Here is a 22,694-nt window from a genome sequence, read left to right on the forward strand (position 1 = left end):
AATTTTTTATATAAAATAAAAATTATAATTATTTTTTAAACTAGAAGTATTATATAAGTTACTGCTTTTAAGCTAATATTAATTTTTTTTAAAAAACTTTTATTATTAGCTTAAATAATTTTATATTTTTTAATTAATAAGTTAAATTTAATAAAGCTAGTATATTAAGCTTTAATTTTAAAAAAGAAAAGTTATCTAGCACCTTATTTCTATTATTTAATACTTTAAAAATAAATTTAAAATTATATATTTCAAAATAAAACATTAATAAATAAAAATAATATATATATAAAATATATAATATAAAAGCTAAAATTTAATATTTTTATAAAAGAATTTTTTTATTTTATATAAAGTATTTATAATATAAATTATATTTTTAATTATTTATTAAAAATATTAATATAATTTTAAAAAAATATTATAAAAAAATATTTTTAATATATTATAATATACTATAAATTATATATTATAAATAAAATTTTATATATTTTTTATTTAAATATTTATATAAAAGATATTAAAAATTAAAAACTAATATATAAAATTTTATATTTTAATTTTATATTAAATATATTTATAAATTTAAAAAAAAATAATTTTATTAAAATTTTAATATATAAAATTTTTAAAAAAAAGCTTTTATTTTTTATTTCTTATATAATATTTATTTTTTAATTAATTTTTAAAAATATATTTTAATTTATTTTAAAATATATTTTTAAATTAAAAATATTAGTAATTTAATATAAAATATACTTTTTATATATAATATATATTAAATAATATAATATATAAGCTTTTTAATATTGTTTTATTATAATTTAATAAGAATATTTATTCTTGGAATTTTTTAGGGTGCTGGATAATAGAAATAGGGTGCTAGATAACTTTTCCTTTTTAAAAAGTATAGTAAAAAGTATTACTGCTTTTATAACTTAAATAATAGTATTTAAGTGTAATTCTTTTTTTATTTTATTTAAGCTATAAAAAAAGTTTATTACTTGCAAGGCTTTTAATAATTAAACTTTAATATATTTTTTAAAAATTAACTTATTATTTAAAAATACTTTTAATTATTAAATTATATCTTATAATTTAATAAAAGTATTTTTAAGTAATATAGCTAGGAAATTTTATATTTATTTATTTTTTTAATAAAACAGAATTAATTTTACTTTAACTAGGTTAAAATTAATTTTATTAGTATTACTTTAATTAAAAAAAAATTAATTTTTTTCTAAAAATATTAAATAATAAAAGCAAGTATAATTTTTATAATAAAAGTAATAATATTATTTATATAATTAAATTTTTTATTTTTATTATTTAAATATAAAAATAATAAGAAATATAATATAAAAATAATTAAGCTAATAAGTAATTTTTATAATATATTATAAAAAAAGCTTATTTTTAAATTTTTTTATTTTTTATAATTTAAATAATTATTATTTTTCCTATTATAAAAAATTTAATTTAATATATAAAAAATATTAACTAGTTTTATTATTTAAACTTAAAAATAAATATATTATAAAAAAAAATAATATTAAATATATTAAATATATTTAAAGTAATAAAAACAGTTATTTTACTTTTAATTAATACTTTTTAATATTATATATTAAGTATATTATAAAATTAATATATAAGTATTTTAATAAAAGTTTAAAATATTAAAAAAAAATAATATTAAATACTATAATAATTCTAGTAATTTATTTTATAAGAAAATATTTAAATTTTTTATTAATATATAAAAGTAAAAAAATAAATTTTTATTTTTTTATTTTATTATATAATACTTTACCTAGTTTTAAAATTATAATTATTTTTATATTTTAAAAAATTTTAAAATAATATTTAATTTTAATTATAAAAAAAAGCAAGTTATAAATAATTTTTATTATATATAATTATATTATTATAAAAAATATTATAATAATTTTATTAAATTCTAGGGATATATTTTTAATATTTAAAATTACTTTTTATATTTTTTCTTTAATAATTTTTAAAAATATTAAAATATAATTTAAAAAAAAAATTTAGTTTTATAAGTTTTTAATATTTTTTTTAATAAATTATTAATTTAAAAACTTTTTATTTAAATATAAAATAATTTTTTTTAATATTAAATAAGTTTTATTTTTTTTTATAAAAATAATAATTAAAAAATGTTTTTTTTTTTTTTTAATTTATAATTTAAAAAATAAGTATATTTAAATTAAATAATTTAATAATATAATTTTAATAAATATATTACTTAACTTAAATTATTTTATAAATATTTTTCTTATTTTTTATAATATTATTTATAATTATATACTTTTAAACTTTTATATATTTTTTATTTTATTAATTAAAAATATAATTAATATAATAACTTTTGTAACTAAAGCTTTTTATTATAAACTAAAAAATTATAAAAATAACTTTAACTAATTTTTTATATTACTCTTTTATTTTTAAAAGTTTTATAAAAAAAAAGTATATTATTATATAAAAGTTATAAAAGTTTTAATAGCTTTTAATAAAACTTAATATTTTACTCTAGGTATTTTAAAAAAAATATTTAAATTAAAGATTTTTATTTTAATTATTTTATAATTAAATTTATTATTTAATATAAAATTTATTTATATATTTATTTTTAAATTATTAAAAATAAAATTTATAATATATTTTTATTTTTATATTTACTTATAATACTTATAAGTTATAAAATTATTATTTTTAACTTATTATAAAATAATATATTTTAAAATATTTACTTATATTTTTAATTATAAGTTTTAATTTTAATAATAAGTATTAAAATTACTTACAGTTAAAAATTTCTTTAAAATTAATATAAAAAAAAATAATATTTAAATATTAATATATATATTATTTTATTAATTATATATATTTATAATAATTATACCCTAGATTTTAATTTAAAATATATTATAATTTAAGTTTAAAAAAATAATTTATATAATTTAAAATGTTAAATAAAATTTTATATATATAAATATATTAAAATATTTAATTTTAATTTTTTAAATATTTATAAAATTAAAAATTATAAAAATTATATATAATATAAAATATTTTATTTTATTTTTATATATAAAAAAATTTTTAAATAAAAATAATATTATATTTTTATTTTTATATAACTTGAAAAATTATAATATAAGCTAAGTTATTATATTTTATATTAATTTAAAATATTATTAATTTAAAATATTATTAATTTAAAATATTATTAATTTTTTAATTATAAATTTTTATATTTTAAGTAAAAAAAGTATTTAAAATTATTTTAATTACTAATATTATTTTTAATAAATTAAGCTTTTTTAATTAATAAAAAATATTTATATAAAATAAAATATTTAAAAAGTTTAATTTAACTAGTATTTATAAAATTAAAATTTTTATTATTATATTTATTTTTTTTTTAAATTATTTTTAAAAAAAAAAGCTATAAGTTATTTAATATTAGCTCCTAGGTAAATATAACTAGGGTTATATTATTTTATTTTTTTATTTTTATTTTTTTTTAATAGTTCTAGAATTTTTACTTATTAAAATCCTAGATTATTTTATAATTTACCTAGGTTAATAATTAAAAGTTTTTTTCTTGTATTTTTTTTAATTAAGTTAAGTAATAAAAAATATTAAAAGTATATAAGCTAAAGTAATTTATATATTACTTTAACTTTTAATAAGCTTTAATAATATACCTGTTACAGCTATACTTATAATATTTATTATAATTTTTTTTAAATTATTTAATTATTAAATTATTTTTAAGATTTTTTAAATAATATATTAATACTAGCTTAATAATATTTTAATTTTCCAAGGTAAATTTATATTAAAAAGAGCTTACTTAATTTTTTTATTTTTTAATAATAATATAAAATTAAAAGAAATTAAATATATATTTAAAACCCCTGGCTTTTAAATTTATTTCTTTTTTAATTCCTTTAACTATATCTTTTATTAAAATAATTTTTTAATTATAATTTTAAAAAAGCTAAAGGAATAGCTTTTTATTTATTACAGGGTCCTTGTATAAAAAAACTTTTTTTTAAATTATAATAAGTTTTTTAAATACTAGGTTATTAATTAAATTAGTTATTTTTATAAGTAAACTAATATTTATTTTTATTATATTTATATATATAATTTATATAATTTATATAATAGCTAGGGTTATATATTTTTTAAGTAGTAGTAATAATAATAAAAGCTTTTAAAAAAATAAAAGTTATATAAGCTAGCTATAAAAGCTTAAGAAAAGTAAAGGCTCCAGTATACTTATAATCTAGTTTATTATAAAATTTAAGTTAAAAAATAAAAGTTATAGTTTTAAAATAAAAATTATTTTAAATCTTATAATATTTATAATACTTATTATAATATTTAATTTTATATTTTTATAAATATTATTTATAAAATAAAAAAAGAAAATAAGTAAAAAAAATAATTTTAATTTAAAAATAATTATATTATTTAAAAGCTAAAGGCTTAAAAAAACTTGTAAAACATTTTAAGTAACTAATTTAAATAAAAATATATATAAATTATTACTAAATTTTTAAAAATCTAGTAATAATATAAAGTTAAAATTAATAACCTGACTTTTATAGTTATAATAACAGGCTTACAAAGTAAAATATACTAAACTAATTATAAGTTATTAAATTAATTAAATACTATAGTTACTTTTATTCAGGGTTATAAATTAATTATTAAAAACAAAACTACTAATTAAAATATTAGTAATTAAAAAATTAATTATTAATTTTTTAATTTTTAATTTTATTAATAAGTTAAATAAAATAAAATAAAAATATTAGTTTTTTTATTAATTATTATTAATTAAAAATAAAAAATAAAAAATAAAATAATTAATTACTAATTTAATTTTTTTTAATATATAATAATTTTATTTATTTAATTATATATTTATTTATATATTTATTAAAGCTTATTATAATTATTTTATAAAATATATATTATATATTTTATAAAAAACTTAATATAAATTAAAAATAATAATAAATAAGTTATATTTTAATTATTTTAAATTAATAAATTTAAAATTTTTTAAATATTATAATTAAATTATAAAATTTAAATATTTAATTTATTTTTAAATATTAATTTATTATTTTTAAAGTTTTTAATTTATTATATATTATATATTTATAATATTTAAGTATTATAATTTTATATAAATTATTAAATTATATAATAATTATTTTAAATTATTTTTTTTAAAATACTTATTTTTTAGTTTTTTAAAATTTTTAATTTAATATTTTAATATTATTATTTTCTTAATTACACTAAGCTTTAGCTTATTTTTAAATTTAATTATAATATTATTAGAAATAAAAAAAATACTTTTTATAATAATAAATATAATAGAAATCGTTAAATAATATTATATTAAAATAAATAAAATAAAAAATTTATTATTATTTATTTTCTAGTATTTTAAAAGATTTTCTTATAATTATTTTATTAATAAATAAGCTTATAATAATATTAATAAAATAATTTATAATTTCTTTTATAAAACTTTTAAATTTATATAATAATATTTTATTTTTTTTATTATTATTATTAATTTTTAAATAAAATATTTTATTAAAATTTAATAAATAATTATTATTAAAGCTATTATTATTATTATAATTAAAATTTTTAATTAATTTATTAAAAAATAAATTAATTAAATTTATAATTATTTTAAGCTTATTTATTTTTTTTTTAATTTATAATAAAATTAATATAAAAATTTTAATAAAATAAAATAATTAATTTACTTATTATATTTTATTTTAATTAAATGAATAATATTTTTATTAATATTATTATAAAAATATAATAATTTATTTTTTTTAAAATAAATATTTTTAAATCTAGGATTTAAAAATAAATTAAAAAAAAAAGCTTATTATTATTTAAATTAAAATAAAATAATTTCCTAGGAAAATATTTTATTAATTTATTTAAATTAAATTAAATAGCTTTTATATAAATATTATAAAATAAAATTTAAAATAAATTAATAAATAAAATAAAATAATATATTTAATATAATTTATTAAATTAAAATTTTTATTATTAATATAATTTTTATATAATTTTTCTAATTTATTATATATTTTATAAATATATAATAAAATTATAAGAATTATTATATAAAACTAATCTTATAATTTAATATAATATTATACTTTATATTTTAAAACTCGGGGTATACTTATATAATTTCTTTTTAAAAAATTAAAATTAAAAATTACAAACTTTTTCTAATATTTTAATACATATATTTTTTATTAATATTCATCCATACGTGTATGAATAGGAAGCTTGTCTCTAATGTAAAAAGTTTATAGTTCTTCTTCCTATTTAATTTAACCCTACTCTACTCCTCTTAATTCTTTCCACTCGCTCTCTAGCATTCCAAACTGTAACAAATCATGATATTTCCGATTAACATAAAACACCTCACGCTTTCTGCCTTCTAACTTGAAGCCAAGCTTTTGATATAGGTGGATGGCCCTCTCGTTAAAGCTAGATGTAGCAATCTCTACTTTATGCACATTCGCAAACTTAAATGCCCAATCTACCGCCCAGTTTATAGCTTCGCCGCCGTATCCCTATTTGCCGCCAGTTAGGATATGTCTTTCTATATTAAGTGTAATTCAGGTGACAAACATTGTTCTGGTACATCTCGCCTATAGCAAGACCCACAGTTGTAGTAATAGCGTTAAGAGACCCTGAAACCGCGGACAACGTCAGGCTCCCTATTACAGTTGCTGTCTCCCTCTCCCTACCCCCTCTTTCGCCCAAACTCAATTGGCCCAGCTCGGCGGTTTCTTCCGTTGGGGCCGGAAGGCAGATGAGAACCTTTAGAAGTAAATCTGTCTCAAGTAGCTTGCCAAGCTCTTCTAAGTTTGTCTTCTTTGACACATCTCTAAAGAGACGTCCACTGAGAAGGCCCCAGCTGACGTGGTTGGCAGGGCCAAAAGTATGCATCACTTCCTTGTCAGCATCACTGTTCTCAATGTCGCGATACACAAGTCGCTCTGACCGGTATGCATTAGCAAAAACAGTAACAATCTCATCCATTATAAATGTTAGGGTTGAGAGGCAAGAGAGTAAGGACAGTCGCGAAAATGAAGTACTGCAAATGCCTAATCCAACATATACCAATGTAATGTCGCTGTATTGTATTTGCAGTGACTCATTCGCCGGCTATATATTGCCCCGCTTTATTAGCAGCTTACGAAGTACTTGAAACATACGAGTGCTATATAGTGTTACGAGCCTCTGGAACATATCCCCGGGTGAACCTCGGATAGCTTTTAATGCATTCGCATGCCTCTACCATTTTAGCAGACAAGTTACTTCTATCCCATATGACCTGCTGTCTTGTTCTTGAGAAGATTCGCTCTGCCTCCGTAGACATTAAGGGGATACAAAATATGCCAATAGCCATGCGGCTAAGGAGGGGAAACTTTCTCGCTGAGTCAATTCAAGCCACCACCGACTTAGGAGCCCTACGAAGTATTGTCAGGAACTGGCCGTTAGGAGGCTTCAAATTACTTACATATATGAGGCGGTCAAATTCATCCTTCACCTTACTCTCTGTGCTATATATCTTCTCCCTCTAGCAATTAAACTTATTAAGTTCTTGCTTTTTCTTTTATTATTTATTTAATAACTAGTAAATATTTAGTAAATATTTTCATAATATACTTAAAAAAAAAGGAAATTTTAATTTTAAGTTTTAATATTGGTAGTAGCTAATATAAATATTATTTATATTTACTAATTTTTATTATAATAATACTTTTTATTAAAAACTTTAATACATATATAAATATTATATAATATATTTTTATTTATATAATAAATAAAATTTTATTTTTTATATTTAAAAATATATTTAATTTAAATTTTATATAAAAAAACTTTATATAATATTATAAATTTAAGCTTTGCTTGCCTATAGCTATAAGGCCTTATATAGCTAGTTAAATAAGTTTATAAGAACTTATTTAATATATATTCTTTTGCTTATAGTATAATTAGATAAGGCTTTAACAGGCCCTGAAAGCTATTACACTAGCTATTATTTAGCTTTTTTAAATTCAGCCTTTTATATATAATAATTAAATAATATTTTTTAAAATTAAAAAAGCTTTAATAGCTTTTTATTAAAATATAAATAATTATAAAAATATATATTTTAATATTTTTTTTTATTTAATTATTTTTTTTTAATTATAATAATAATTTTATTTTATATAATTTTAAAATAATATAAAAAAATTATTTTAAATTAATATTAAAAATTTTATCATAATTATTTTATTTTAATAAAAAAATATAAATAAATTAATTTTAAAAATTTATTTTATTATTATATAAGCTAAATTAATTATATTATATACTAATATATAAAATACTTTTACTAGAAAATTATAATTAATTATTTTCTTATTAAATTACTAATATTTATAATTATAATATTATATAAATATTTTTTTATATATAATAAAAAAAATATTTAATTAATTAAAAAATAATAATAAATTAAAATTAATAATATTTTTCTTTTATAAATTAAAAAATATAAAAATTTAATATTTAATATATAATTAAAAAATATTTATTATTATTAAAATATTTAAAAAATAAAAATATTACTATTATTATATTAAAATAATAAAATTATAAAAAGTATATTAATTTTAATTCTTATATATTATAATTTTATTAATTAATTAACTTATAAATATAACTAGGTAATTTAATTAAAAAATTAAATATATAAAAATCTTAGTATTATTTATACCTTGTTTATTAAAAATAATACTAATATTATATTTATTATTACTAATAGTATTAAGTTTTATAATAATAATAATAGCTTAAAATTTATATTAAATATATTTAACTTTACTAAGTTATATTATAATACTTATAAGAAAAAGAGTATTAAATTAAATAATATTTAATAATATTATATATAAAAAATATTTATTTAGTATCTAATATAATATATTTAATATTTAAAAAAGCAGGATATTATAGCTTTATATAGTAAAATACTAATTCTAGTATTCTTATATTAATTAAGCTAGGAGAAATAAATTTAAAGTTTTATAAAAATAAATTTTATAATTTCCTAATTCCTGCTTATTAATCTACTAGTTATTTAATTATAATAACACGCCGATTACTTAATTAATATTTATAAGCTAGTATAAGATTATTATATAAATATACTTTTCAAATACTTACTTAAATAATTTATAAAAGGTAGAATAAGAAAAGAATATATAAATACAAATCTTATAATTTAAAAAATATAAAATATTTATATTTTAATTAAGATTATTAACTAGTATAATATTAATATAACTTTTATAAGTCCTAAGAAATAAGATATAAATATATAAACTATAATATTTTTATAAATTATTTAAACTAGAATATAATTATATATAAGAAATATATAAAAAAAGAAGTTAAAAGTATAAAAAATAAGTAAAATCTAATTAAATATATAAGTATTAAAAAAGTTTATAAATAAATAAACCTTATTAAAATAAACTTAACTTAAGCCTATTATTAAATTTTTATTAGTCTTATTTTTAAAATATTTAATATTAATTATAAAAAAGATAATTAAATACATATTTTTAAAAAACTTAAAAACTAGTATAATAAATAATATTTATAAATATATATTTAAAAAAATAATAAAATACATGAAAATTTACTATTGTTATTCCTAGGAAACTTATAGAGGGTAAGTTATAGAAAAGCTATTAGTTTAGTATACTAACTTTACTAAAACATATAGGAAGTTGTATATTGCCTAATATAGAATCTAAGAATTGCAGCTAATTAGTCTACATGTATAAGCATACTTCTAGTCTTACAGCTTCGAAATAAAATTCCCGGTAACCTCTGCCGATACTGCCGGTAAGCGCCCGCGGTAGCGCTTTTGGCTTTTTATGCATGGAGCTAACCCCTCTCTATATATGTGACGAGCAACATCATCCCGAGGTTATCCAAGTCTACTTGAGCTCCGTTGAGTCAAAATCCATTCATAATACGATATATATCCTTCCACTCCTACGACGTCGATCCCAGTTGCTCTCCGTCTTTGCATCCCAGATCGACGACTCAGCCGTAAATGATAGCTGAAAGGCCAAACGCTACATGCTGCAATAAACCATTCTTTAGCAAAGAGTAGATACCGCGTAACATGTGAACCACAACTAAAGTACGGTGAACACTCTCAGCAATAATCCAACCTGACCACGCAGATCCACCATACGCGGTTAGCTCCACTAGATGAGAATGGAAGACTAAGAAACATTGCTCGATAACTCATCCTGGGCTTCGGCTTGAGCACGCTGCGGGATATATCTATTAAAGAGACGGATGCTCTGCAGAGTTAGAGCTGGGATACGGGCCGGGCTTTTGAGTAAGGATGAACTTCGAGGCGCTTGCAAGATCTTGCTGACTAGAATATCGAGAAAGTTAAATACCACGCGTTCTGTAGAGCCCGACATTGCCAAAAGATTTCACATGCTCAGAATGTGTCGCGCAAAATGGACGGATATCTTTAGGCATGAAGCATAGAGTGGTTGACCAATGGCATTTTGCGGACCTGCACAAGCAGCGTTAGGAAGTCTCGCAAAGCTGTCGCACAATACTTCATCATTTCATATTCCAATTGATCCACATCTAGCTTAATGTCCGAAAATTCCACTGAGAAGGCAACTAAATCAAATGCTATAGAAGGTTCCGTATCAGATAGGACGGCCGGAGTAGGTGACGGTAACATGCGGAGCCCTTGGTGAGGAGTGCTACTGTAATGTGTACCATTCTCAATATCTTCTCTCCACCCTGTAGATGTGTTTACCAACCAGTTATCATTGTCGACTTCATCCGTTCCTCGAGGACTTTGAGAGGGATAGATGCAGGTCTGCTGGCTAGCGCCACACAATCGCCGTCACCTGTAGCATTCGGAGCATTTTTTGGGATGCTCTAATGGAGCCATAGTAGGATGAAGATGCGTAAGACGATAGGAGTTACAGGGTTCGTGGAGATTTATGACTTAAGATGCGGATACAAACTTGTTGCTAACTGAGTATGTTGCTGGCGGAATTCCGCGAAGACGGTTGGTCATTACAGAGGTGTGTTTGACTAGTAGAAACCGAAGCAACTTTCCGAGATTTGTTAGCAGCATGGTGGAAACTACAGAGTGCTTACTATCGATCTGTCTGCTTGCGACAATAACTACCACCTGGCGGCGGGGAAAGGGGACATTGTCGAGTGTACGATTTAAAATTCGAATACTTACATTACTGGCACATGGATACATTGTATGTAAGAAGATACTCAGTGGCTTCATTTGCGGGCGCAGGACCCATATACTAGCATCTAGCACTTAGCTAATCCAAATAACGGCATATAGATAGCATTTACCTAATTCAGACAACTGCAACCTATAAAACAAACCTGTTAGCTCTTTAATAATTTTCTCCTAGGCTGAGCAACATATCTGCATTTATTAGCTGGGAATTGGAGCATTTAAACTATTCTATTCTTATCATGGCAACTTCTACTGTTGCTATTATTACTGGTGCAAGCAAGGAAATTGGACAGGCCACTGCTGTACGCCTGTCACAAGACTTTTCATCCTTGGTTCTCGTTGCGAGGAACAGAGAGGGGCTGTTGGAGACGGCAAATTTGGTTGCCAAGTCTGGCGCTGCCAAAACGTTGTTGTTGAGTCTTGACCTGAGCGACTCTGAGTCAGCAAACACTATTGTCACTAGAACATTGGCGGAGTTTGGCAGGATAGACGCGCTTGTGAAGATAGCTGGCGCTGTTCCCCAGATTGACCTCTTTGACATGGACGACGCGGCGTGGGATAGCGGATTCAACCTCAAGTTTCATGGCGCTCGACGTCTTACGATTCGTTCTTGGGATTCTCTAAAGGCGACTGGCGGCTCTGTCATCTTGATATCAGGCAACTCAGCTGAAGCCCCGAAGGCTCCCTTCGCGGCTGTTGCATGCGTGAATGCAGCAATCATAGCGCTGGCCAAGGCGTTCTCGGATAGAGGTATACAGAACGGGGTGCAGGTAAATAGTATACTGCCTGGGCCAGTGATGACGGGTCGCCGACGCACATATCTAGAAAAATGGGCTCCTTATCACAATATGACTATGGAGGAGGCGATGAAGGCATTTCCAACTGAAGATGGTATAACGCGTTTTGGAGAGCCTGAAGAGATTTCAGAGCTGATGGCATTTGTCCTTTCCCCTGCTGCAAAGTGGATGACTGGTTCTGCTCTGCGCATGGACGGTGGAGAGATTAAGTCAATATAACCCGTGGTTGCGTAATTAAACATTGGTGCTACTTTTTGCAGCCTAGTAGATCGGATGGATGTGTACGCGACTTTACAGATCCCCTGCAGGCATTAATATGGAGGCTCAACGTCTATAGCCCCCTATTGACCTTTTACAAGTACCTATCCAACTCGGTAACAAGCTCAATAATTTAATTAATTTTATACCCTGTTTTTTTAGTGCTTATTTTTCTTTAATGTATATTTTTTTTTACTAACTCAACTAGAATTTTAAGCTGCTGCTATAATAGGATGGGATATTATAATTTGTCTTTGGAGATAGAAAATAAGTTACCTAACCCTCTCTCATAAGTTAGGGCCACAGGGTATAATCTTTTATATTACTAACTATCTAGTATATAGTTTGTTACAAGGGCCTTTAACTAGCATATAATTTGTTACAAGGGCCCTTAACTACCTAATAATATAAACCTAGAACTAAACTTTAGGTTTAACCCTTGGGAATCCCTTGTATTACTAACTATCTAGTGTACGGTTTATTACAGTTGATGTGGCTGTCTCTTGGTTATTATGTTGGTGATGTAGCAGTTGTTGATCCGCTGGGATAGAAGGTACAAGGCCGGTAATTGCTGCTGCTGCTGCCGGATCCATGTCCGGATCTTGCATTTGCCACCACTGGAAATCATCCATGGGCCAGGAGGCCAACGTCGGCATGCTGGGAGTGTGCAAGTAGGAAAGCTCTTCAGTGATCGATAGAGTCTGGTTAGGTTGGAATGTTGATGACCCTGGTCTGGGAATTGAATGTAGAGGTCGAGAGGGGGTCGATGCAGATGGCCGTGTAGGAGCTGCATAATTGCCGACGTTGGTAGCATGAAATAATTGGTCCCATTCGGGAGAATCCTGAGTTTTCATAGTGGAGAAGAACGGATATCGCCGAGATATCCCATCAGCTGCATTGAATGGCCCTGGCTCGAATGGTGCCCTATTAATGGTATGAGAACCTCGAAAAAGAGAGTGAAACAGAGTAGACTATACCGTTCCATATCCTCCACAGAAAGCCCCTTGGGAATTTCGATGCTGTAAGCTCTGGCGGCAGCGCAACAAAATCCATGCTGGAATGCGTTAGCAATGAAAGACTAATCCGGTGGTCTGGCATCACCCACGACTTTCTTAGCTAGGACTATAATTGGCATAGAGTTTTCCAGAGCTCGCAGATTCAACTTCACCAGCTCCGTGACATCATCCCTGTAAGAATTCCTATTTTCTTGCCACCTAGTTGACGCGAGCAGAGCAGATGTCGAATCCCAGATACAAAGACCGAACCACGGATCACGGAACAGATGATCCGGCTCGACTTTTAAGACCTTCTGTATCAGGAACGAAATATCTCTAGCATGTGAGACATACCGATCTGAACAAGTCTGGATGAATTCGGGAGGAATTTGCACCACAGAGCGTTGGAGTTTTGAGCCTACATCTTCGGGAACGAAGGCGCCAAATAGAATGATACAGCATTGGTGATAATACGCATGGATCATGAGAAAGATGTCGAGATGCCGGCTGACTCTGAAAGTGTACATGTGCCGCTCAACAAAAGCATAGTTGGCTGGTAAGTTGCGCCTCCATATTTCCAACTCTTCACATAGCATGGAGAAGTAAGACCCTGGAAGCCAAGGCAAGTCCATCTTTGAGTCCCGGGCTTCTTGCATGTAACTATTACGGTTAGAAATAAACGACTAAGAGCAGGATCATATGATAAGTGGACACACGTCAAGATTTTGCGCCGAATCACCAGAATGTTAATCAGGTATGCGCAGTGATTGGAGGACTGCTTTATTGCCTCATCTTCAACCACGCCGCGAAGTTGACGAAGAGTCAGAGTCTTGCAAGGCTGTCCCTGGGTGAAGCTCCATAGATTGCACGGTAAGGGTACATCCATCAGCAGTTCTAGGTCGATATGACTGTTGCTCTCGAAAAGGAGATCAGATACCAGCACCGCCCACATTAGGCGACGCCGGCACTCCTGCTGCAGAAATGTCCCCGGTGAGTTGGGCTCATAGAGCTTTAGTTGCATCGACATTCGAGTAGCGATTCCTAAAATGTCAGCGCCACATCAACAATGACTCGAGGCAGTTGGGCACCATACCAACTAAGTTCCATGCGGAGGTATATTCTCCTTCGTGCATCTCATGCAAAACAAGAAATTGCACCGCTGAGATGGTCAACGTTGAAATGTGGTCGAAGTTGCTCGTGATTAAGCTTCTCGCTTCTGCTGCCCATTTCAGTCCGTTCCCACGGCTGCTGGAACCTAGAAGAAATTTGGACGACGATGCACAAATAGCGAACAGTAGCAAGGCCGGTGCTCGGTCAAGGCCTTCGCACAAGTAGCCTGGATGCAAAAAGTTGTTACAACTGATTGGGTGGACATTCTCCAGGAGAGAATCCAGGTATGGCAGCAGTTTTTGGCCCGAGGGAATTCCCAACGTGCGCATTTGTGGCTCGGATGGAGCCGATCGTGGGCTATGGGCAGAGTTCACACTCATTTCATTCGCCCGCCTCTCAGAACCTCTTTCTGATGCCGATACATCAGACTGATTGACTCTTCCTGCGTGGCTAGAGAGGAAAGTCGTCTCCCTCGCCTCAGCCGTATCATAGCTGAGGGGTGAGTTCCTCGGCAGCTCGGCGGCTTGTTCTGAGCTCTCTGAAGGTGCATATCCCAGGCCCGGCGAGATCTTGCTGTCTAGTTCGCCCCATCGCCGACCAGCTGTCACATATAGGCATTGCGATTGTTTCCGCACACAAAAGGAGCATGCGGGTTTCTGAGCGTTGCACTTGAGCTTCTTCTTTCGACATGTCTCGCACGCAACTGGAATCCGCAGACGCTTGTGGCCAGCCTGAGTTAAATTGGAGGCCCGTGCTACCGAGTCTGTGCTTTGTGGAGAGAGGGGCGACCCTGCTGTGGTTAGTTATTCTCAGCACATTCCGTGGAAAGACTACGGCCAACCTGTCGATAGACACTGAATGCCCAATTTCTCACAGCGGCGACACAGCCCCGGTCTTCCATCACATTTGACCTACAGACTCGTCAGACTCCATATCCGGTAGGCCTTTGGTGTTCAAACTGACTTTTCTCTGGCGGCAAGTGACGCAACCTCCAAAATTGTCAGTCACGGTTTCCCATGCATAAGAAACGAGTAGACGTGTTTTCTCACCAGCCATGGTTCCTAGTCTATCATTGGAAATTGCGTGTGCAGTTTCTCGAGCGCACACGCCATCTCGGTGCTGAACTGGCGTGTATCGGGTGTTTTTATCTGAGGCTTGCAGAAACTATAGCGTGTCGCCAGAGGATAGGGATTGCACTAGTAACAGTCAGATGACATGGAGGATGTCTGGAAGTCACGTGTCTGGCCTCCCCCGTTTGATTTTGTATAGATCTAGCTCCTTTTCAAGTGGTTAAGGCCATCTTTAACAAGGGATAAGCTTAGGCCGCCATTCCAAGGTAGGAGCGAAAGAAGATATTAGTGATCGGATCGATCCTGCTACTGAGGAGGAGAGAAGGACAACCGCCAAAAAAAAAAAAAAACCAAAAACCATAGCAGCATCATCGAAACGCAACGGCTAGAGCTAAAAATACTACTTTTAGTACCAGCATTAGTAATCTGCAGATAAGGTTAGTGGGTCAGATTCCGCAGTTACGCCTCTCGTACACACTGCACTAGGATTAAGGTCTGGCCTTGTCTCAAGTGAAGGGCTGGATACCTGCTTTATGCTTCACCTTTGGCAGCTATAACTACCCTCTCTACATTTAACAGGCTTTCTTATCTACCGTGGTAACTTTTCGAAGGTATTTTACGCTGCTCTAGGAGACTTTCTCGCGACCTAGAGTGCTGGAACATGTATCATTCTAAAAAGGAACTATAACTGTCTACAAGCCGTGAAAAGTCATTGTGCGATGCACACTTTGGACCACTGACCCAGCACCGGTTGATTTATTCCCGCTAAAGTATACAGTTAGGTTTGGCTAGCGAGAGAATCATTGTATCTTGGCATCATTCGACAGCCCTAGTGCCCGAGCCTGACAGCTAATCCATCCAAGCAGCCTTCTGCGGACGTTGACTCGGGAACCTCGGTGGCTTCTTAATGAATTTCTCTGGGTTCTGAATCGCATCCGGATGCCAGAACTCGTACTCCATCCAACCCTGTTCCGTCATCTGTTCCTCTAGAGCCTCAACATACTCTCCTAACTCGGGCTGCATCGGAATGACGCCGTTCTCTAATACGTACTGATCCCACAGCACAAGTAGTGTCTTTAGGATTTCTGGTTCTTGCTCAGCAAGATCATTGACCTCGCCTGGGTCTTTGTCCAGGTTGTATAGTTGCCACTTTTCGGTACCCTTGGGTTTGGGGATGAAAACTGCCTTCCAGTCTCCCTTTCTGATAGCACCACGGCCGAGAAGCTCCCACCCTTGGACGAAATCTTTCTCGTGAACAGTCTCGTCTTTTCCGTTGAACCATTTGGTCATGGACCTGCCTCTCATGTCGACCACTTTTCGGCCTTTCCACTCCGGTGCCGGGTGGGTCAGGCCAGCCATCTCAAGAATAGTTGGTCCCAAATCCATGACAGTGGCAAATATGTCCGAGATTCCCTCTTTCTTGAATTTCGGATAACGCACGACAGCAGGCACTCGGACTCCACCCTCGGTCGGGTATGCTTTGTATAGACGAGATGGTGCAGTGGCGGCCATCGCCCACCGTGGACCGTACCCTTGGAATGGTTAGATAGAGAAGAGGACACGCAACGCGAGTAAGCCACTTACAGACAAAGGAGTTGGCATTTCCAATGTTCTCGAGGCTGTTGTCGTAATACTTCTCGAGATGCTCGAGAAGTGGCCCGCGAATCATTGGATATGCCTCATATGCCGCGCCCTCTGCGCCGTTGTCGCTGAGAAAGATCACAAAGGTGTTATCAAGCTCTCCTTGCTTCTCTAGCTCGTCCAGTACCTTGCCGATGTTGATATCCATGGACTAGGCAAGGTTAGCTGACGGTTTCAGTAAGAACTCAAACAGGTAGTTACCTCGACCATGCCGGAAAAAGCCTCCATGCTTCTTGAGCTCTTGGCCTGCTCCTCCTCGGTCATGTTTTCCCATTCTGTAACCTCGTCCGCAACGACCGGGTGTGGCTGGGTATTGGGGTCCATCAGTCCCAATTCGATCATTCGTTTCATCCTGCTCTGTCGCAGGGCCTCGGGTCCATCCTTGTATTGGCCTCGGTAGTGCTGAATCAGCTCCTGAGGAGCCTGCAACGGCCAGTGGGGCGCTGTGAACGCAAGATATCCAAAGAACGGCCTCTCGTCCTTCCGTTCTGCACGATTTTTCAAATATCCTATCATCTTTTCGGCATAGTAGTCTGATGAATACCAGTTGTCTGGCAGGCTCTTGAGGTATTCATTGTCCTCGAGGTGTACAGCAATATGTGAGGTCTGCATGAAACCAGGCATATCATTCTCCCTAGAGGGGATTAGCCAAGCGGGAAGCGGGAGTAGAGAAAGTCAGACATACGACCCTGGCGGCTGGTAGGCATAATGGTTGCAGCATCCCGCAAGCATTCCGACAGAACGCTCGAAGCCGCGCGCGGTGGGTGAGCGCTCCTTAGTCATGCCCAAATGCCATTTTCCAGACATGAAGGTTTCATAGCCACCCTGTTGCAGAATCTCAGGAAGAGCCACCACTTTCTCATTCAAATAACCCTCGTAGCCCGGCATCCCTACAACACCGGTTTAGTACACTTCTGTTTATGAAACGACAATGAGCTACTAACCACGCTGGGGCGCGGTGGATACCACCTTGCCCTTCCCAGCAGCTTGAGCAGAAGCCCTTGACCACTCGACCAAGTTCCCCAGACCGGCGATGTGGTGGTCGGTGCCAGTCATGATCATGGCTCTCGTAGGCGAACATGCTGCTGCGGCGTGAAAGTTTGTGAACCGAACGCCTTCCTTTGCTAGGCGGTCAATGTTGGGTGTTCTGATTTCTCCGCCAAAACATGCGGGGTCGGAGAATCCCAGGTCATCAGCGAGGATGATTAAAAAATTCGGCCTTTTGGTTTCGGTCGCGGTTGATGCCATGGTATTCTGCACTGAGTCCTGTCACACAGTAGAAAGGAGGTCGCGTATGCGATGACACGATAAGTTGAGGGGAAAGTTATGGAAAACACACGCTTTTGTATGTCTTGATCATTTTATACCCCTTTCGGAGTGCCCTATCCTTTTTTTTTTATCTTCACATAATACCCGGTTACACCATGGAAAGAGCTTTCTTCCAATGCTTCCAGACCAACATGCTGTCGGATATCGCGCGATATCCGATGAAGCTGTTTAGTTCTTTACTTCTTTACCAGCCCCAAGTGGGGGCATTTGTGGACTGAAGTGCCGTGAGTAGCTAGCGAGATCTCCGAAGCTAAAGTCAATGAAAGAAGCCAGAGCCGCGCAGAGCTCCGTAAAACACTCGGATATCGGGCTCACCTGAATCGTACCCCTTCCCCAGATTCTAGACTCCTTTCAACACAATCTGGGGCGCCCATGGGACGAGAGTTAAAATTCTAATAAGATGTTATATATCCGATGAAGCTGTTTATTTCTTTGCCAGCCCCAAGGGGGGGGCATTTGCGGACTAGAGTGGCGAGATCTCCGAAGCTAAAGTAATGCTCGGATATCGGGCTCACCTGAATCATACACCTTCCCCAGATTCTAATCTCCAGTTGACACAATCTGGGCTCCATTTGACACAATCTGGGGCTCCATGGGCCGAGAGTCAAAATTCTAATAAGATGTTACCTATCTCCCTCCATCTCCCATGCGATCAACTAGGTTCGTCTTGAGCTGGAGATTTGCTTCTCAAACGAACATTATGGCTTTTACTTATTCGCTGGGCAACTTCCGTGCCATTTATCTCGTGTCGCTTTGCTGCATCGGGTATGTGTTCATCCACCGGCTCAAGCTCACACAAACTCCAGAACGACGCTCTTACAAATCCACTACAGGTCTTTTTTGTTCGCTTATGACACTGGAATTGTTGGTTAGTTAGCCTTGACACATTATCGCAAATCCAGTTTGTTAATTCCGGTAGGTGGTGTCTTGACACTGTCGGCCTTTCAGAATGATTTCAGATATACCAAGGCTGAGGCGACAAGCATCAACTCAAACTGTGTCTCTATCCTTCAGTCTGGCGCGTTCTTTGGTTGTTTCCTGATCTGGCCATTCACTGCCCGTTACGGACGACGCATGTCCATCGTCCTAGCCTCGTTCATCTTCAGCCTCGGCGGAATCCTCCAGGTCGTCAACACACACTCCATCGGCGCTTTCTACACCGGTAGAGTCGTTTCCGGGTTTGGCGTGGGCGCCGCTACCGTCCTAGTGCCTATGTATTCTGCCGAAATGGCACCTAAGAACATGCGCGGTCAGCTTGGATCCTGCTTCCAGCTATTCTTTGCCCTTGGGGTGTGTGTCAGCTACTGGTAGGGCCCCTCAATCTCTCTGTTTCAAAGACCTGAGTGCACGACGCTTATACCTATCTATAGGGTCAATTACGCGGTCCAGACCCGTGTTCCGTCCAGCACCCTGCAATGGCAGATCCCTATTGGACTCCAACTCGTTCCGGGTGGTCTCATCGGCCTGGGCATGCTCCTCGTGAAGGAATCTGTCCGATGGCTAGCAAAGCAGGGACGAAATGAAGAGGCCTTGGCCAATCTTATCTGGATTCGCGGCGGTGATAGTCCTGAGGTACAGGCCGAATTTGAGGAGATCCGCTCCAGTCTTGACGAGGAGTCCCACCTTACCGAAGGCGTCTCGTGGAAGGAGCTTCTGCTGCCAGTAAATCGGTTCCGTGTCTTCGTCATTATCACCATGCAGCTCGGTGTACAGCTTACTGGGAACACATCCCTTGCGTACTATGCTCCGCAAATCTTCGCCGCTGTCGGCGCGGGCAACTCCTCTCTGTTTGTCACGGGGTTTTTCGGGGTTGTCAAAGTTTTCTCCGTATCTGTCTTCTGCATCTTTGTTGTCGGAAGGATTGGGCGAAAGACAGCTTTCATGGGCGGTGCGGCAGCGATGTGCATCCTAATGCTCATCATCGCCATCATTGTTGCGAAGGCCCCACCCACCGGTCAGATAACCGGCTCGTCTATCGCCGCGATCATCATGGTATACTGCGAGGCCGCATCTTACAACTTATCCTGGGGCCCCGTGTCTTGGCTCTATCTGGGTGAGATATTCCCGACTCGCACTAGGGAATTTGGAATCGCAATCGGAGCTGCTGCACAGTGGCTGTTCAACTTCATGCTTTCGCAAATCACGCCACATGCTATCAACAATCTCGGCTGGAAGACATTCCTCATGTTTTCAATCTTCAATTTCTCTCTGGTAGTCTATTCTTTCTTTATACTTCGCGAGGTAAGTTTAATAATCAGCATACATGTGGACCCCCAACTGATTGATTGCCGACAGACATCGGGTAAATCCCTTGAAGAGATGGAAGAAGTGTTCGGTTCGAAGCAAAATGCTATTGACGTTGAAGCTAGCCGGGCCAAAGCGGAGGAGTTGGAAGCCCATAAAATGGACGCCGATCAGACGGTCCGCCATGTTGAACAATAAGCGCATAGATAAACACCGCAGCCCATGAAAACCGCAGCCCATGAAAACCGCAGCCTATGAAAACCATTCCGTGATAAGTAGACTACTGAGTTCTTCTTTACGCGAGACTAAAAACAGTTATTTATAACAACCCATACCTGTTACTAATACAGCAATAAACTATACTAGAGTTTATTAAAGATTTATATAGCCTTATAAAATAATATAAGATAAAGTTTATTAAAAAAAGAAAAGTAAGGTTTATTAAAAAATATTAAGTTATATAAAATAATAAAAGAATTAATATAAGTAATAAAAAGCTATAAAATATAATTTTAAAATAATAAAATTTTTAAAAGTTTTTTTAAATATAATAATTATTAGTAAAATTTTAAAAATTTTTATAATATTATTATAAGTAAAATTATTTAATTATATAAAAATAAAAGTTAAAATAAAAATTAAAATAAAAATTAAAAAATAAATAATAATTTAAAAAATTAAATATAAAAAATTAATAATAAGTAATATATTATAATTATAATTAAATTTAATTAAAAAATTAAAATATATTATAAAAAAAATTATATTAATATAATTAATATAATATTTTTAATATTAATATATAATAAAAATAAGTTATAAAATTATTTTTATATAATAATTAATATTTATTTATATTTTATTAAAAATATTAATAAATATATATTATAAATAAAATTAAAATATATTTAATAAAAAATTATATTATAATTTAATTAGTATTATAAAATATAATTATTTAAAAAATAAAAAAAAATTAATTTAATTAAAAATTAAATATAATAAATAAAATATTAATTATTAAATTAAATATTATTTATTTTATATTTATAAAAATTAAAAAATAATAATTTATAATATTATATATATTATATATATTATATATATAAATATAATTATAAAATAATATTATAAAAAATATTATAATTAAATTAATAATTAAAAAAAAAAATAATATTAAAATTAAAAAATAAAAAATATATTAATTATTATAAATTAAAAATATTTAATATTAAAAATTATTTTTTAATTATATAATTAATAATTAATTTAAAATAAAAAATATAATTAATTATTATAACCTAACTCTTATAATTATAATAATAAACTTATAAAGTAAATAAAACCAGATTAATATAAGCCTAGCCTACTAATTATAATTAAATTATTAAATTATTAAAATAATTTATTAATTTATAAAAGGGTTATTAATCTTATAAAATAATTTATAAAAAATTATTAAAACTTATAAATAATTTAAAATATTTAATTAAATATATAAGTTTAATTTTTTATATTTATTAAAATAATTTAAATAACTAGTTATTAATATATTAATTATAATATAATTAAAATATAATTTATTAAGTTTTATTAAACTTAATAATAATTAATTATTATTACTTTTTAATATTACTTATAAATTTTTTAACTTATTTATTAATATAAACTTAAACTTTAAATTTATTTTTTAAAAGATTTTTTATATTATTAATTTTATTTAAAAATTTAATAACTAGGTTATTATATATTAATAACTTTTATTTAAATAATTATTAAATTTACAAGTAATATTAAAAAATATATTTAATTATAAAATAAATAATAATATTAA

The 22,694-nt window shown here is 29.9% G+C and overlaps 5 protein-coding genes across 5 annotated transcripts; 2 read left to right on the plus strand and 3 right to left on the minus strand.

The window, feature by feature from the left end:
- Positions 1–6,331: 6,331 nt before the first annotated feature.
- GGI43DRAFT_304350 (GNAT family N-acetyltransferase) lies at positions 6,332–7,321 on the minus strand. Its single transcript, XM_083201588.1, has 2 exons — positions 6,733–7,321; positions 6,332–6,674 (listed from the first exon to the last, which is right to left on the minus strand). The coding sequence occupies exons 1-2, from the start codon at positions 7,144–7,146 to the stop codon at positions 6,435–6,437; spliced, it is 654 nt and encodes a 217-aa protein (XP_083055121.1). The 5' UTR covers positions 7,147–7,321; the 3' UTR covers positions 6,332–6,434.
- Positions 7,322–11,579: 4,258 nt separating this feature from the next.
- On the plus strand, positions 11,580–12,432 carry GGI43DRAFT_432449 (uncharacterized protein; the record flags this gene model as incomplete). Its single annotated transcript, XM_083209577.1, has 1 exon — positions 11,580–12,432. The coding sequence occupies exon 1, from the start codon at positions 11,656–11,658 to the stop codon at positions 12,430–12,432; it is 777 nt and encodes a 258-aa protein (XP_083055122.1). The 5' UTR covers positions 11,580–11,655.
- Positions 12,433–12,929: 497 nt separating this feature from the next.
- GGI43DRAFT_426647 (fungal specific transcription factor domain-containing protein) lies at positions 12,930–15,266 on the minus strand (the record flags this gene model as incomplete). Its single annotated transcript, XM_083208692.1, has 6 exons — positions 12,930–13,395; positions 13,449–13,525; positions 13,577–14,126; positions 14,183–14,507; positions 14,560–14,933; positions 15,214–15,266. 6 exons carry the CDS (start codon positions 15,264–15,266, stop codon positions 12,930–12,932), a joined length of 1,845 nt encoding a protein of 614 aa, XP_083055123.1.
- A 1,105-nt stretch (positions 15,267–16,371) lies between these two features.
- GGI43DRAFT_304448 (arylsulfatase) lies at positions 16,372–18,735 on the minus strand. The gene is made up of 5 exons (XM_083201589.1): positions 18,232–18,735; positions 17,973–18,177; positions 17,489–17,921; positions 17,231–17,438; positions 16,372–17,178 (listed from the first exon to the last, which is right to left on the minus strand). The coding sequence occupies exons 1-5, from the start codon at positions 18,533–18,535 to the stop codon at positions 16,496–16,498; spliced, it is 1,833 nt and encodes a 610-aa protein (XP_083055124.1). The 5' UTR covers positions 18,536–18,735; the 3' UTR covers positions 16,372–16,495.
- Positions 18,736–18,923: 188 nt separating this feature from the next.
- On the plus strand, positions 18,924–21,202 carry GGI43DRAFT_419156 (sugar porter family MFS transporter). The gene is made up of 5 exons (XM_083207636.1): positions 18,924–19,381; positions 19,450–19,484; positions 19,536–19,923; positions 19,987–20,857; positions 20,912–21,202. Exons 1-5 carry the CDS (start codon positions 19,263–19,265, stop codon positions 21,056–21,058), a joined length of 1,560 nt encoding a protein of 519 aa, XP_083055125.1. The 5' UTR covers positions 18,924–19,262; the 3' UTR covers positions 21,059–21,202.
- Positions 21,203–22,694: the final 1,492 nt, after the last annotated feature.

The sequence above is a fragment of the Trichoderma evansii genome, assembly GCF_050947405.1.
Source record: "Trichoderma evansii strain SZMC 28006 chromosome Unknown GGI43scaffold_45, whole genome shotgun sequence".
Classification (NCBI taxonomy): domain Eukaryota; kingdom Fungi; phylum Ascomycota; class Sordariomycetes; order Hypocreales; family Hypocreaceae; genus Trichoderma; species Trichoderma evansii.